General features: G+C 40.4%; 1 protein-coding gene across 1 annotated transcript in view; it reads right to left on the bottom strand.

Annotated features, from left to right (window-relative positions):
- LOC129859557 (aryl hydrocarbon receptor-like) overlaps positions 1 to 2334 on the bottom strand; it is an 81223-nt gene extending 78889 nt beyond the window's left edge. Inside the window, exon 1 of the mRNA XM_055929453.1 lies at positions 1838 to 2334. Within this exon, the coding sequence (XP_055785428.1) occupies positions 1838 to 1896 (59 nt within the window). The 5' untranslated portion in view covers positions 1897 to 2334. The remainder of the gene's footprint in view (positions 1 to 1837) is intronic.
- Between the last annotated feature and the right edge of the window lie 13994 nt (positions 2335 to 16328).

The raw sequence follows: 16328 nt of genomic DNA, 5'->3' as shown, positions 1-16328 counted from the left end.
CACTAGAACTGTAGACACTGTCTCCTGCTGTAGGTAATGTAATATCATCAATCTTCTCTTTTTAAAAGGCCAACAGGTTACCCTGTGCCATTGTTCCAACCTTCTGGAAATCTGATAGAGGGAGAGAGCAATGAACAGATCATGTTTACATATAGGGCTGGTAGAAAGTGTGGAGATTGGAGAAAGAAAATACCTTTTCAAAATTGAGTAAAATACTTGCTGAATAGGGCCAAAGTTATAAGTTATAACTAGGTAATAATAAAGTAATTACTCATACGTATTAACTCAATGAGTCCCACGTATCGCTGGTGCGTTTCGGACTTCTAACTCTTCTAACTTTAGAACATTGTGCGTCTGAGGTACAGTCTTCTCGTACCATTGGAATCGTCTATTTCTTCTGCATCCGTAAATACCAACCATTAGTCTGCTTGATTACCGGTGGCTGAGCTCGAGGAGTATTTGTGAGACAGGGGCAGAACCCAAATGCAGTTTTTTTTATACAAAAATGTCTGTAGAGTCTGAATGGTTAGAGCTACAAACTGTTAAATACTTTCTATGAAACGCCAAGACTCTCACAAACACGCACATGTTTTTTTTTTTTATCTATGTTGCTCACAAGCTACGTAAGAGTTATTAGAAGGTAAGGGGTTCTTCAATATAGAAGATCGTTGGAAATCCCAGGACGTGTGTCAATAACACTGTAATATGGTCAATGAATTGCTGACACAAACTCCAAACTCAACACAGTTGTCACTGACAAGTTGGATATTCATTTCCCAGTGAGCAAACAATTGATGTACTTACAGCTTTCATCTCATGAATGCAACTCTTTATGTAAATATAAGGGCCGGACATGCAGATTAATGAATGTCAGATAAACGAAAATAAGATTTTTGCTGGAATCTTGAGACCAAAATGTTCTGAATAGTGCAATATATTGAAACATTTAAAAAAACGATTTGTTCAAGTATTTTTTTTGCCAGAGAATACAACTGTATAACTTTGTGTGACTTCGAAATATGGTAATTTGCAGAGGAAAAAGTTTTGGAATGCAAAAAAGTTTGTTCCTCATGATTGAAAAAAACCCGCAGGTCTATTAAATTACAAATTTTCGACCCAGTTTTCCCTGCTCTCCCTCCCCCATGTAAGCATTGCGTGAGAGCGCAGCCAATTTTCTACTTGATTATGACTAACGCAAGACTACCATTTCTATGCCAGACCATAACTACACACCAAAACTCAATCTTAAGGTAACCCTAAAGACTTGAGGAAGAATTTATAGCAGGCTACTGTGGAAAATACTGAGAACTTAAATAGAGATTGTATAGATAACAAATCGAATGAAAATGGTTTGGAACGAGACAGTAGGCTAAATCAGCTGGGCATCGTTGTATCTGCAGAATCATTGCAGATATCCTGAGCTATACCAACTTAAACACAACTTAAACACAAAACCAGTATCATAATATGCATATTATTCATAGAATATGATCAATTATAGATTGATACATAACACGTCAATCAATGTGTGTATCGTAAAAATGCAGTCATGCATTCACCCATAACATTATGACAAAAGGTCTTATTTGCGTAACTTGATTTTGTGAAGCTCAGAACCCATAGCCTATAGTGAAAATAAGTGCCATACGACAGGCTACACAAAGTCTACTATACACATAATAGTAGAATAACCTTGAAATTAAACATTTGGTTTATTGATTTGTGTCGTTATAACCTGTATTAGTAGCATTGGTTGACCTGTAAGACAATGTAACTATTCCTTTTACACAAAGTAGCCGTAACTTTTAACTTGAAAATTATATTCAGAGTTGCTTACATTTTCTGAACAGGCTTCTTCCGTTTCTTAGCGGCGTACTGCGCCGTACTCCCCAACATGATGTATATCTATCTCACTAAGAAAGTCTATTGAATAAGACTATCCAATACGTTTCCCTCTTATTCTTGCAGATAGTTTTCGAAGACACACGACTAGATAAAGCTCTGTATCATGTAAATATCCACAAGGTGTCCGCCGATGTACAGAACGTCTCATACGTCGAAGCTCCAAATATGCGCAGAAACTATTCCTCTTCGTAGACCAGACCGATAAATCCAAAATAGCTTTTTGATTGTAAAAGTTTAAACAAACTTTTCAAACTGCACAGCAGCTAGAAATGTCGTGCGTGAACCGAACACATTTGACTCCTTCCTTCCTTTTTTTTTTATTTTTTTTATGCTGTCATTCCTAATGCATTAACATACTGTACACTCCTCCATTTGGGCGAACGTAAAGGCTGCGTTTTATGCTACTCGAACCAATCCAGAGCGCTGGTTCACTGTATCTCGCGCACCAGGTACAGTGGGGTTGCTCGCTATTGGTGCAAAGAGCTTTCAGGAAATATAACACACAGAGAGAGAGAGAGAGAAAGAGAGAGAGAGAGAGAGACTTTGGTGAGTGTAATGTCTACTGTTCATTTATATTGTTTATTTCTCTTTTATTTATTATCTACTTCACTTGATTTGGCAGTGTTAACATATGTTGCCCATGCCAATAAAGCCCCTTGAATTGAATTGAGAGATATACCTTTAAAGGGGCAATCTGCATTTCTAACAATAATGATGAGGTCGACCCCGCCACTGTTTTGGTAAACATCTGAGGGATGAGTCTGGAGAAATGTATCCACTCTGAAATTCATAGACAGAGGCACAGAGCTATGGATGGAAGGACTGAGTATCCATGATATCAAAATGATAGTTGTAAACATGTTTTGAGGTTATACAGTGCTCGTTTCTAATTACATTGTTAACAAACAAAAGAGTAAAACAAGCTTATATTTTGGGTCTGATGGAGTACGACAGTTGAACTAAGCTCAAGAGGTTACATTATTCAAGAATCAATGGGTATATATACAGTATCATTCATTTAAAGAATTGCAGACTGCCCCTTTAAAAGTGGAGTTGTTTATGATATATACAACGAGGACAAACTGTACATATTGTACTTACATAATCGTTTGCAACCTTTGATATCATGGAGAACGCCCCCAGAGCTATGTGCAATAACGAATTTCAATTTAAATACTGGCTATTGTCCTGGGCCTCTAACCTTATACTTGAATGCTAGATTAAAACATTTTTAATATACACAATTTCAGATAATTTTATGTTAGTGCATGCACTTTGGCAACCAAACATTTCCAAAGCCACTTTCTCCCATGCAATAGTATATAATAGATAGCCAGGTATTCCCGGGCTGCGGGGCTCTACCATAACCCTGTTACCATGTGGTTGCGCATGGTTCAATGATGCTGGGAACTTTTCAGACACTCTTCCCATAAAGATGACTTATTGCTGCTGGTTCAATGATGAATGTGGTAATGGTTGCCTAGGGTTGTCTTGAAGAGTTTTTTGTTGATTTCAACAAAGAAATGCTGTTATGTCCATGGGCTTTTGAAATTCCCCAAACCACAATCCATTAAATACACTTGCAAAATATGGACAGTTACTGTACAAGGCCTTGTTTTATTCCATCTCCTCTTTCTCTGCGATGGCTTAGCTTGGCCAATGGATCCTAGTAGTAGGACAGTATTTCCAGCACATGATAATATTGGATAATTAAATTCTGAAGGAAACTGAAGTGAATGATTAACACTGCCAATAGGGACTTACTGGTAAAGATTCAACAACTTCAAGGAGACACAATGGACAGGATTATAATCACATGGAATAGAAACTAATAGAATAGGATAGAATAAAACAGAGCCTCACTGTATCATGACTTTGTTACTACCAATCATGTGGACTGGGCCAGGGAGGCCAATGTTTGCTAACACGTTGATATGTTCTGTACTCAGGCTGCAGTGATGTAGACACCCCAGACTGTGATTGGTTTGGTTGGGTCGCCCAGGTGTTGCTGTCTGACAGGGAGTGGAAAGACACACACACAACCTCTGACCGACCACATTGACCACGGAGCATGAACTATCTGCAGCACACATATTGAAACAGTGTCAGTGAAGACAAACAGTCACAGAAAGGACAGTGAAGCACACCACAGAATAGCTGACAGCTTTGACTTGGCTGGCAAAGAGGGGTGATATGCAATCTGTAAAATCAACTTAATCAACACTCCACAAAGTAGGTCCCCATACGACAACAGGTCATGGTCGCAAGTTAACTTCTTTGAAAAAGTAGGAGTTCAATTATTGTTCAATCTGTCACCCTTTACTCCTACACCCTGTCAGTAAACACTGCATGGAGGACTGGGGTTGAAAGGTCTCTCTGTTCTCTTGGTCTTGTTGATTAACCAGTCAATCACAATGTATTTTGGCGTCATATATTCAGCTGCTGGCAATGACATAGCGTTCCTACAGATTTCATAACCACTGTTTATGTGTGGATCCACATATCGACAAAGTATTTGCCCAATTGTCAACTGAAGCAATGTATTGGGGTTTACACTATAATGGAAACTTTTAACACATGATATCAGTCAACATTACTGTAGTACTAAAGCTGAATTGAATACAAATTGTGACAAATGTATGTTGAGAAATACAGTGATATAAACACAGAGCCTAAATTGAGTGCAATTGCAGAACTAACACCAGTTGGTTATTTTGTGCCTGTTTTTTTTGCGTCTGTTTCCCCCCTATTAACAACACTCACCAGAAATAATTTGGCATAGCTGCCTATTAAAGAGTCCTATCCAAGCAAGTATTTGAAATCACCGTCATAGCCACTGGAGGGAAAGTCTCTGCCATAGCGAAGAACAAATGAACACATGGGAAAACCTATTTCGTTACCATAGAGCCACTGTTGTTGGTGCTTATAAACAAACCAGTAACAAGTAAGCAACTATTTATGATATACCACAATCTGGCACCATTAAGTTACTTTTACGGTCAAAAATACATCCAGTTAAATTAAAGTTTGACTTGAAATAAAGAAAATCTGTCCGGATAACATACAGGAAACTGACACCCAGACCTTAGTTAGTGAAGTTGCCTTGGTAGCACTGTAATTATGTAGATTGCAGAGGGAGTGTAAATTGTATGAATTAAAATGAAGGATCAACTGTTTGTAGCGAGAACAAATGGAGTTTTTAAAAACCCTCTCTGTTTTGACCTTCATTTGAAGCACAATGCCATTATTGTCATGATGGCGTTCAGATCTGAAATTCTACTTCAATCTGAAATATGATTTATAAAATGTTGTTAAAATAGCTGTAGTATGATACAAATTCTAGGGCTATTGTGGAGGTAGAATTCAGTTTAGCTCTATCTGACATGTCAAGAAATAAACATGCAACATTAACAAAACTGCACTCTTAACATGAGCTAATCAAAGAATGACATATTTAGAGTTATACAATTCAGAGATGTTTATATTGTTTGGCAGGGACAGGGTGAAACTGCTGTTAGTTCCCAGTTCTAGATGGCAAATCAAAGATTGTTACCATAGTGTTTCACAAGACACGCAGAAATGATTTTAATACACTAGTAAATCTGTTGAAAACAGTTTTAAATGTTACCCATTGAACTTTTACTGGGTAGCATTTAGTTCTATAAGCAGCTTCATAAAGTGAAATGAGCGCTGTGTCATTTTGCATTCTTCTCAATTATCACATCTTTCTGTACCTGAATCCATGATGTAGCGCTTCAGAAAACTGATGTGCTTTTAAGGAAAAACAAACGAAAATGCCATTTATATGTCATCTGCCTTCTCAAAGTATTTGTTGGCATGAAGGGACTAAGATATACTTGTTTGTGAGTTTCGTAACCAAGGACAGTTTAGGTTGCACAATGGGAAATGTAAACAGATTTGCTGAGGGAGGGTATCCAGTACGATACTCAGATTTAATAGGTTTGAGGCATGAAGTGGGTGGAAAATGTACCATCGCTGCCTGGTCTCTACCCTCAAGTAATAGCTACCACCCTCCTCTGCTCACCCTGCAGTTATTGACTGATATTACATTCTTATTAGAGCAAGGAATTCTGCCCCTAGTGGTGAAAAACAGAACTCTTGTAGGATAGGTCGGCAATTTACAAGAACACAGGCCGAGGAATTTGGCGCTATGACCATTCTACACAATCTATTTATATGTATATCTGAAAATCACTGACCATGGTTATTCATGTTCACAGCATTGCTGTTTTCCTGATACTGATGCCGTCTGACTGTGTTGGAGTCTAGTCGGACGAGTTGGCGTGGATGATGCTGTTTTGAATTGAGCATAACGTCTCTCTCTGCTCTCGCCCTTCATTTGACGAAAACACGGAATAAAGCACTGGATCTTCAAAAGACTGAACTGGCTCGAAGTTCAAAACTCAAGCTGTTGGATGGCCGCCCTGTCCAGCCATCAATTTGTGCTGTACTTATAAGGGTGCAGCACTAGTGGAAAAACAGCAACAACCTAGCTAAATCTGATACTATCACATAGGTCTGGGAACAGTTACAGGAGCTTACCTCCAATCAAAATGGCTGCCGAAGGTTGCGATTTGGCATCGTTTCATTTGCTACAAGTTGTTTGTGTTTACCTCTCTTTGAAGCAGAGAGGGGAAGTCCGGGGTTGTCTGGTTCACAGAGAAAGGAAGGGATTAAATCCATTGTTAAATCCAGAAGTGGCCCTTACCCTTTACTCAGATCCGAGTAGCCATATCTAGCCAAGCACTTGACCTGTGGAAGAAGAAAATAAAGAGTGTACAAGGAAATACAAGTCTTCTCCCCAGTGAAGTTCTTTCATCTCTCTGCGCTCTCATCGTTATATTTATGGGTACAGTAATGTATCATTGTACATAATATTGAATATATTATGAGTATATGCTTAGAGGATATCTGTCGTCATTCTGGTGCTGTAAATCATAAAGTATTGCACTCTCTCTGCACTCAGCCCGGTGGTGGACCTTGCAATGTTCCTCTTAATGTTCCTCTTAGTCTTGTATAGATGTATGAAACATGATGAAAATGACACACTATCTCCACCTTAAAGTATCTAACCTGATAGAGACTCATTCTTCAAACTCAGTCCAGGCCTGGACCCTGGACCAACACACGCATACGCACACACACACACACACACACACACACACACACACACACACACACACACACACACACACACACACACACACACACACACACACACACACACACACACACACACACACACACACACACACACACACACACACACACACACACACACACACACACACACACACACACACACACACACACACACACTCTTCCAGTCATATTGTCATCCTGAATTTGAATTTGATTTGAGAGACCTGTGATTGCGGACAGATGTTGGCATAGTCGACATAGTGTGTGTGTGCAAAACAAGGTGGAGGGTGGGGAAGAGTTGGTCGGTCAGGTCATTGTATAAACTTTACCTTACCGTCTGGTCATGGCTTTTTCCATGGCAGCTCTAACTCTTTCTCTCTCCAGCCCAATGAATCACAACTGGGTTTATTGGAAGGGACTTAACCCTTGTGGGCGTTAGGTTGGCCTTTTGGAAGACAAATTGGTACCATTTCTCATCTTGTTTTTTATGATGAGGGATTATTAGCTGTGAACTTTTTAAAGGAGGCGAGGGTAGTGAGTTATGCTCACTGTCACGCAGAGCACTGAGTTGGCTTTAGGACTGTAGTCTTCATTCCTACTCAGGAAACGATTTGTTTGTATCAAACACTGAAGTCAGCCTTCACTTTAGCCTTGCCTCTATACTTTCAACAGAAACTGAAGACCATTCATTTAAACAGTGTGTGAGGTAGAGTACTCCTAAGTGCCTACCTAGCTGACATGTTTTGAATAGTCAGGCTCGGGTGTGTTATTTGTCCTCTACAGTGTAGATGGAAGGGCTCTAAAGTACGTTTCTCTCCTGTGAGTAGATTATGGGCGCACACACTGGGTCTCCTGACGGTAGAAGTGGGCACGGATCCAGTCATCTCAGATCTCTACAAGTGCCAAGGAGGTAGGAGATAGGAGTTGGTTTGGGATCTAAGGGATATCTCTGCTGTCCAACCTACTGGGAAATGGCGGGCCAACTAAATTGTAAACTCCAGTCTGTACCCCACAGGTATAAGGGCAGGGGTAAGTTTTGTGAATCAAGTGAAAAAGTACTTGATTGTCATACTTGAGTAAAAGTAAAGAAACAGTACCTTAATAGAAAATGACTCGAGTAAAAGTGAAAGTCACCCAGTAAAATACTATTTGAGTAAAAGTCTAAAAGTATTTGATTTTAAATATACTTAAGTATCAAAAGTAAATGGAATTTCTAAAATGTACTTAAGTATCAAAAGTAAAGTAAAAGTACAAATTATTTAATATTCCTTATTAAGCAAACCAGACGGCACGATTCAATATTTTTTATTGACAAATAGCCAGGGGCACACTCAAACTAATTTACAAAAAAAATTGTGCTTAGTGAATCTGCCAGATCAGAGGCAGTAGGGATGACCAGGGATGTTCTCTTGATAAGAGTGTGAATTGGACCATTTTCATGTCAAAATATAATGAGTACTTTTTGGGTGTCAGGGAAATGCATGGAGTAAAAAGTACATTATTTTCTTTAGGAATGTAGTGAAGTAAAAGTAAAAGTTGGCAAAGATTAAAAATAGTAAAGTACAGATACCCCAAAAAATTAGTTAAGAAGTATTTTAAAGTATTTTTACAACACTGAAGTTTGGGTACCTTATAGTTTGGGTTTGAGTGTAGCTAACAGGTCTGACTGCTGACACCCAGGCTAGCCTTCTCCCACCGGGTCACACCACTCCTAATGCTCAATTCTCTACAAGTGTGAGAAAATAAACATGTTAATGATGAGTGGAGCTGCGCACCGAATGAGGCTAGCTCCACATGTGCTTTGAGTTGAGAAGGGGGATTGGGAGGCTTAGGTCTGACAAAGCCCCATTGGTCACTGATATAAGGCTGCAGCACTTTCAGGCTCTTCCATGGGCCACCCCATAGACTCCCACGCATGTTATAATCACTTAGGTGCAGGTTGTCATTGTTGAGCGAATTCGAATCAGACTGATATATTCTCAGATTGTCTAGATCAAAGTAACCTACTCTTAATCAGCTTACTAAATCGAACAATTGTTGACATAAACCCCCCCCCCCCCCCCCACACACACACACTTAAAACAGTGAATAACTAGTAAATGTACAGGAGTAATCTTCCAAGGCTGCTTTGGCAGCCACGGAATTCCTAGTGATACTATGTATCATAACATAGCGCATGTTTTTGGGGTACCTGATGAAGTGCAAATTGGGCAGTAGACTCACCTTATCTCCAGGCCATCAGACTTTTAAACAGTCACCACTAGCCGGCCTCCACCCAGTACCCTGCCCTGAACTTTAGTCACAGTTACTAGCCGGCTACCACCCGGTACTCTACCCTGAACCTTAGAGACTGCTGCCCAATGTACTTTACATAGTCATTAAACAACTGGTCACTTAATAACAATAGTAATACTTTTTTACTCAATATGTATATACTGTATTCTAGTTGAGGCTCATCCTATATAACTACTGCTGTACAGTCGTGGCCAAAAGTTTTGAGAATTACACAAATATACATTTTCCCAAAGTCTGCTGCCTCAGTTTGTATGATGGCAATTTGCATATACTCCAGAATGTTATGAAGAGTGATCAGATGAATTGCAATTAATTGCAAAGTCCCTCTTTGCCATGCAAATGAACTGAGTCCCCCAAAAACATTTCCACTGCTGTCACGCCCTGACCGTAGTTATCTCTGTTTTCTTTATTATTTTGGTTAGGTCAGGATGTGACGAGGGTGGGTATGCTTGTTTTGTATTGTCTAGGTTTTTTTGTAAGTCTAGGGGTTTAGTAGGTCTAGGTATTTGTAAGTCTATGGTGGCCTGAATTGGTTCCCAATCAGAGGCAGCTGTTTATCGTTGTCTCTGATTGGGGATCATATTTAGGTTGCCATTTTCCCTTTTGGTTTTGTGGGTTCTCATTCTATGTTTAGTTGCCTGTCTGCACTATCCATATTAGCTTCACGGTTCGTTTTTTGATTTTGTTCGTTTTGTTCAGTGTTCGTTCTTTAAATAAAGAAGAATGTACACTTACCACGCTGCGCCTTGGTCTCCTGCTTACGACGGCCGTGACAACTGCATTTCAGCCCTGCCACAAAAGGACCAGCTGACATCATGTCAATGATTCTCTCGTTAACACAGGTGTGAGTGTTGATGAGGACACGGCTGGAGATCACTCTGTCATGCTGATTGAGTTTGAATAACAGACTGGAAGCTTCAAAAGGAGGGTGGTGCTTGGAATCATTGTTCTTCCTCTGTCAACCATGGTTACCTGCAAGGAAACACATGCCGTCATCATTGGTTTGCACAAAAAACACCATTTATCGGATCATCAAGAACTTCAAGGAGAGCGTTTCAATTGTTGTGAAGAAAGCTGCAGGGCGCCGAAGAAAGTCCAGCAAGCACCAGGACCGTCTCCTAAAGTTGATTCAGCTGCGGGATCGGGGCACCACCAGTACAGAGCTTGCTCAGGAATGGCAGCAGGCAGGTGTGAGTGCATCTGCACACACCTTGCCATAAGGCCAAAGTGATAACTAAGTGGCTCGGGGAACAAAACATTGATATTTTGGGTCCATGGCCAGGAAACTCCCCAGACCTTAATCCCATTGAGAACTTGTGGTCAATCCTCAAGAGGCGGTGGACAAACAAAAACCCACAAATTCTGACAAACTCCAAGCATTGGTTATGCAAGAATGGGCTGCCATCAGTCAGGATGTGGCCCAGAAGTTAATTGACAGCATGCCAGAGCAGATTGCAGAGGTCTTGAAAAAGAAGGGTCAACACTGCAAATATTGACTCTTTGCATCAACTTCATGTAATTGTCAATAAAAGCCTTTGACACTTAAGAAATGCTTGTAATTATACTTCAGTATTCCATAGTAACATCTGACAAAAATATCTAAAGACACTGAGGCAGCAGACTTTGGGAAAATTAATATTTGTGTCATTCTCCAAACTTTTGGCCATGACTGTAAACACCTTTTCTATTCATATACTGTTCATACCGTCTATACACCACATCCTAATACTATATATTTATATTCCGGACTCTGACATTGCTCGTTCTAATATTTCTATATTTGTTAATTTCTTTCTTTTTCATTTTGGGATTTGTGTGTATTGTATTGTTTTGTATTGTTAGGTATTACTGCACTGTTGGAGCTAGGAATGTAAGCATCTCACTACACCCGTGATAACATCTGCAAAATATGTGTACGTGACCAAAAACTTTTGATTTGATTTGAAAGTCCCCTTTCTTCCTTCACTCAACTCCATAAAAGTTCTAATGGGTTCTAATGGAATTATGATGAAAATATGCATAGTTTTCTTCACTATCAGAATTTAGGGGCAACAACATCCCACTGGGCACAGACGTCAATTCAACGTCTATTCCACGTTGATTCAACCAGTGTGTGCCCAGTGGGATAGGCCTATCTTCTTTTCCCAGTTCCCAAAATAATGAACTCCCATAATAAACTCCACTTGATCCTACTGCCAAGCTCCGCTGTGTAATGATTCATTATATTGAATATCACGTCGACCTGGCTGGCACAACTTGGAGAGATAGGATGATGGGATTTATGAGGAATGTTCTTCTCTCATGTTTATCTGACTGGAAGTGTTTTCAAGATCGGCGTTGGAATTTCGGTAAAAAAATTGAAAGCAGTTATCTCCCAGACATAAATAACAGAGTAGTATATAATCCAGCAGTCTTCAGACATCTACTTTCCTCAACTTGACCGTCTGATAACTGTGGCATCCAGCAGGTGGGGCACTACAGTGATCTTGGAGGGAGACAAACAGCTCACCTTGGGTCCTAGGGCATCGGGTTTATGACACCTGGGTCTGGCCTAGATCCCCAACCTTTGGGTTTTCCAAACGGATGACCACCACTCACTCTGGACAAGTAGCATAGGCACAGATACTGTGTGCTGTGGTGCAACGAAAGGCATGGACACCACCTTACAGAATCATGTAAATGTTTCCAACGAAGAATGCAATTAAGGAGGCCCCTAAGGATCAACCGCAACTACATCAAATATATTTACAGAGAGAAAAAATGTCAAACAATATCTGCAAATGTCACTTACGATGTTTGTTCTATTAGCATGCAGCAGCAGTGCCATCGACGACTAGGCCTACTGTTTAACGCTGGTAGCTACAGTCGAAAACAACGCCTTGTTTTCCATTCATTCACATAAGCCCAGTAATCAGTATGGCTAATCAGAAGTTGGAAAAGCCAGCACAAATAAATACGTGTGAAGGAATTCTCTCCCCCTCAGCCTGACCAACAGATGGGAACACTCCAAAAGGGGAATACTTGTGTTTGGGGGCTTTCTACACGCCACACTTTCCGTCCGACTACTTAAGGATCTATTATGTGGGTTTGCCTTATGCATTTTAATGGACATGTGTGGTGTTTCAGTGTCTTTTGTAACACATCTACAAGAACTCAGATCAAGACCCGTTTTGTACAGGAAGTCATTACTGTTTTGATTTTGTGGGACCAATGTCTATACTTTTGATTTTGTGGGATGTTTTGATTTTGATATGTTTTGATTTTGTGGGACCAATGTCAATGTGACCTGTTTTGAGAAAATTCTCAGAATAATTATGTCTCTTTTGGAGTTTGGATAGTAGTATACTACTCTATACTGAGAACACAAACATGTGGTTGTGTTATTTGTGACCAGCACAATGTCAAAGTTCCTAACCTCTGCGGCTTTGCCTTTTCATATATGAGTGTGCTGCAGTGCCTCACTGCATTGTGGCCTACTGTAGCCTGGACACGAGAGGAGAGGCGACTGCATTGAGTCAACAGCAGATTCTTGGTGTTGAGGCTGTCTCGGCTCGGGCTACCTGACTCTGTGTGGGTAGAGTGAGCCCCTTCCTTCGGAAAAACTGTGTTCGCACGCGAGGGGCTGTGGGGCCCCGCGTCCCAGCATTCTCAGGTGGTGACTTCAGGAGAAGACTGTGACGCTGGAGCTGAAAAACTGAGAGTGGGCCAGGCCTCTCTGGCCCATTGGGACCCGCCATCCACAGCCTCCCAGCCCGTCTGCTTTTTCTAGTGTTATTGAAGAGTGGGGCCTCCTCTTCTCTTGGCCGGGCTCTGTCCCTCCACTCATCTGTAGTTGATTAGGGCATCGGTCGGTCGGTTGGTTTCTCCCTGATTCCCCAGCGCTGACATGAGGTATGGGCCTAGCGAGGCCCAGGCTACACTCACAACGATAAACATGACGGCTTCCCATGAACTCATGCATCCCCTTGTAGTGAATGAAAAAATCAAACACTTTAGAACTAGCCGTTAACACTCACTTCAAGCAGAACAGAGAGCAATAAAAGATCCCCGTTAATGCTAATGTTGTTGTATACGAGGCTGTCTGTCATATTTGTTGATGTATTTTGTCATTATTGGTTTGAGAGGGGATGGATTTGAGAACTGAGGTTGTGTTACAGTAGCAAGCATGTGGTACTATGCCATAGTCAGCTGCTACACTATACCATGTGGCTTTGAGTACCTGTCAAAAAACACTTCCTGTTGCATCCAATAACAGCATCCTTGTCAAAAACACTTTACAGTAAATACATTATACCTACAGTATGTGGAAATATAGCCTAGTTTTTTTTTTGAATGTCACATTTTGTTTCCTTTGGGTATTTAACCTTGGTTTTCATTAGGTCACTGTCTGATGAAAATGTCTTATCTCCAATGCAAAAAGTTTTCAGGAAATGAAAAATTAGCATATTTTCCCATTAAACTTCAGAAGCTATTTTGAATACATTTTAAATCTTGGTCCTAGTTATGAAATGTTCTAAGTACATTGATGGGAATTTAAACAAAATTACAATTGGCACATTCTTTGTTACGATGTTCTCAGACAGCAACATTATGTAAAGATACAGTCTCATAATTAATCAGTGGATGTCATTATTACTTTAGTTGCTTAAATTGATCTGATAAGACGTGTGAGTTAAAGTGAAAATTCCTCGCTAAAGACCTGCACTCTCTTGCTCTCTCTCTATGCCCATTGGCTTCATCCATGCATTTCAATGGATGGGACTATGGTCGCTGACTGGGAAATATTTTTCCTGGAAACACGACAGTTTCCATTTCCATTGGCCCTTCCCTCTGCATCACTGAACACTTGCTCATGTCCATTTTTTCCCAAAACTCACACGCATAGGACCGCTGTTCAACACACAGACTTGTAAAAGTCAAATGTTAATCAACCATCACATTGTTCAATGCAGAGGGTGAATTATGGTTAGGCCGTACTTTTCTTGGCAGTCTTTCCCCTCTTTTCTCTTAGAGGGATGAAAGCCAGCTGGGTATGTGTAGAGAGGCACGGTGTGGGCCTAAATTGCAAAACAAATTCTGAGGTCAATTTACAATTGGATTTTGGATATCCCACATTCTATCACTACTCTTAATATATGGGAAATATGTCTTCTTCTGATTTAACTGGATATTCAACAATTTATTCAAATGTTCAAAGGGTTGGATACATTAGATTAATGAGGCAATATATACTGAATAATGGTTGCAATAGACTTAGGCAATAATGAGCATGTTGAAACTATTTGTGCTGAAAAAGAGGAGGAAGAGGGAACTACTAGATTAGACGCACAGCTGTTAAACAAAAACCCTCTCTCTTAAAAGGGCTGATCGTCATTTCATAATATCGATCATGTTAGAGAGAAAATACATTTTGGCCCTCCATATACTGAGCCAAAAGCATACATTTTTATGTACCGTGTTTTCAATCATTTCTTTGTGTGTTTGCTTATCTGTCCTTAACTTACTTTACAGTTCTTTGTTTACTTTCTGTATACGTCCATCAACACAGCTAGCAAGCTGAGTTAGCTACCCACTGGGCACATCAGTTCAACGTCTAGGAGGCGGTCTTCAAGGTAAAGCCAAAGACGGTCATTACCGGAAGTCGTGTGACAACAGTGAATTCAAATGTGAAATCGCCCAAAACCTGACTGGAGTTTTCAGGGAGAGCGGCAGTGAGCCAACCTAGAAACAGGTAAAAGCAAGAAAAATATTGGTAAAATGGAGAAGATATATGAAATGCTGTATGTAACAATATTTCATGAAATGTTTGCCCTCTTATTTAACAAGCTATTATACACTTAGAAAAAAGGTGCTATCTAGAACCTAAACGTGTTCTTTGGATGTCTCCATAGGAGAACCATTTGAAGAACCATTTTTGGTTCCAGGTAGAACCCTTTCCTGACAGGGTTCTACACGAAACAAGTTCTATTTGAAACCAAAAAGGTTTTACCTGGAACCAAAAAGGGTTCTCCTATCGGCACAGCCGAATTACCCTTTTGGAACACTTTTTTTTTTACGAGTGTAGCTAGCTATTTGGGTTAGCCCAGTTGAACTTGGCATGTAGCCTACTGCTGACTATTTAACAAATTGAGGAAGACGTTTATTGAATCGTGCCTCTGTCTCTCTAGGTGGCCAGAGGTGCCCTTATAACCTCTGTCAGTTAACCAATCAGAGAGAGAGAGAGAGATAGAGAGAGAGAAACACTTCTCAGACAGTTTCTCTGGTGGTAGTCCAGGTGTGGATGAATGTTCCATTGATGCATCCTCAGCTTTACAGTGTTTGCTCAATTATGTACTTAGCTCACTTTTGAACAGCTTTCGATTATGGATAGTTCTGTAAATCTAATTTGGCACTAAGCCTTCTGTAAACACTCATATAACCCTAATGTGAAACACATTTCATAAACTTGCTCAGAGACAGGGATTTTTATTCTTTCTGAAAGCATGTAGAGCTATGAAATGTTTGAGTGGCATTTTTTAACTGTCTTTCTGTACCTCATGACGTATCTTCTCGACCCAGAAAGGCTCGGAGAGAATCTCAATTGCATACCCCTCGCATCCTCTCTCCTCTCTTCTCACCTCCTTCTCACAAACCAATGGATGAGAAAGCCAGAGGTCCCTCCCCTATGACCTTCTCCTCCAATGGGTTTTGAGAAGGAGGTGAGGAGAGATGAGAGAGGACTCGAGAAGTATGCAATTGAGATTCTCTCATAGTGAGACATCCAGGTAGAAATGACTGAGAGCGGCCTCAACTGGTGTGACCTGAAAGAACATCTCACTCAAAACTGAGTGAGATGAAGGACATTTATCAATGGTCTGCTATGCTCCTTATAGGAGCCAAAGATTCCTAGAGTCCTAGAGAGCCAAAGAGTCATCTTCTGGGTCTTCTTAAGAAGTCAAAGGCCTCTATGTTTCATTTTAGACCTG

The sequence above is a fragment of the Salvelinus fontinalis genome, chromosome 7, assembly GCF_029448725.1.
Source record: "Salvelinus fontinalis isolate EN_2023a chromosome 7, ASM2944872v1, whole genome shotgun sequence".
NCBI classification, from domain to species: Eukaryota; Metazoa; Chordata; class Actinopteri; order Salmoniformes; family Salmonidae; genus Salvelinus; species Salvelinus fontinalis.
This window is presented reverse-complemented; position numbering and strand designations above follow the sequence as displayed.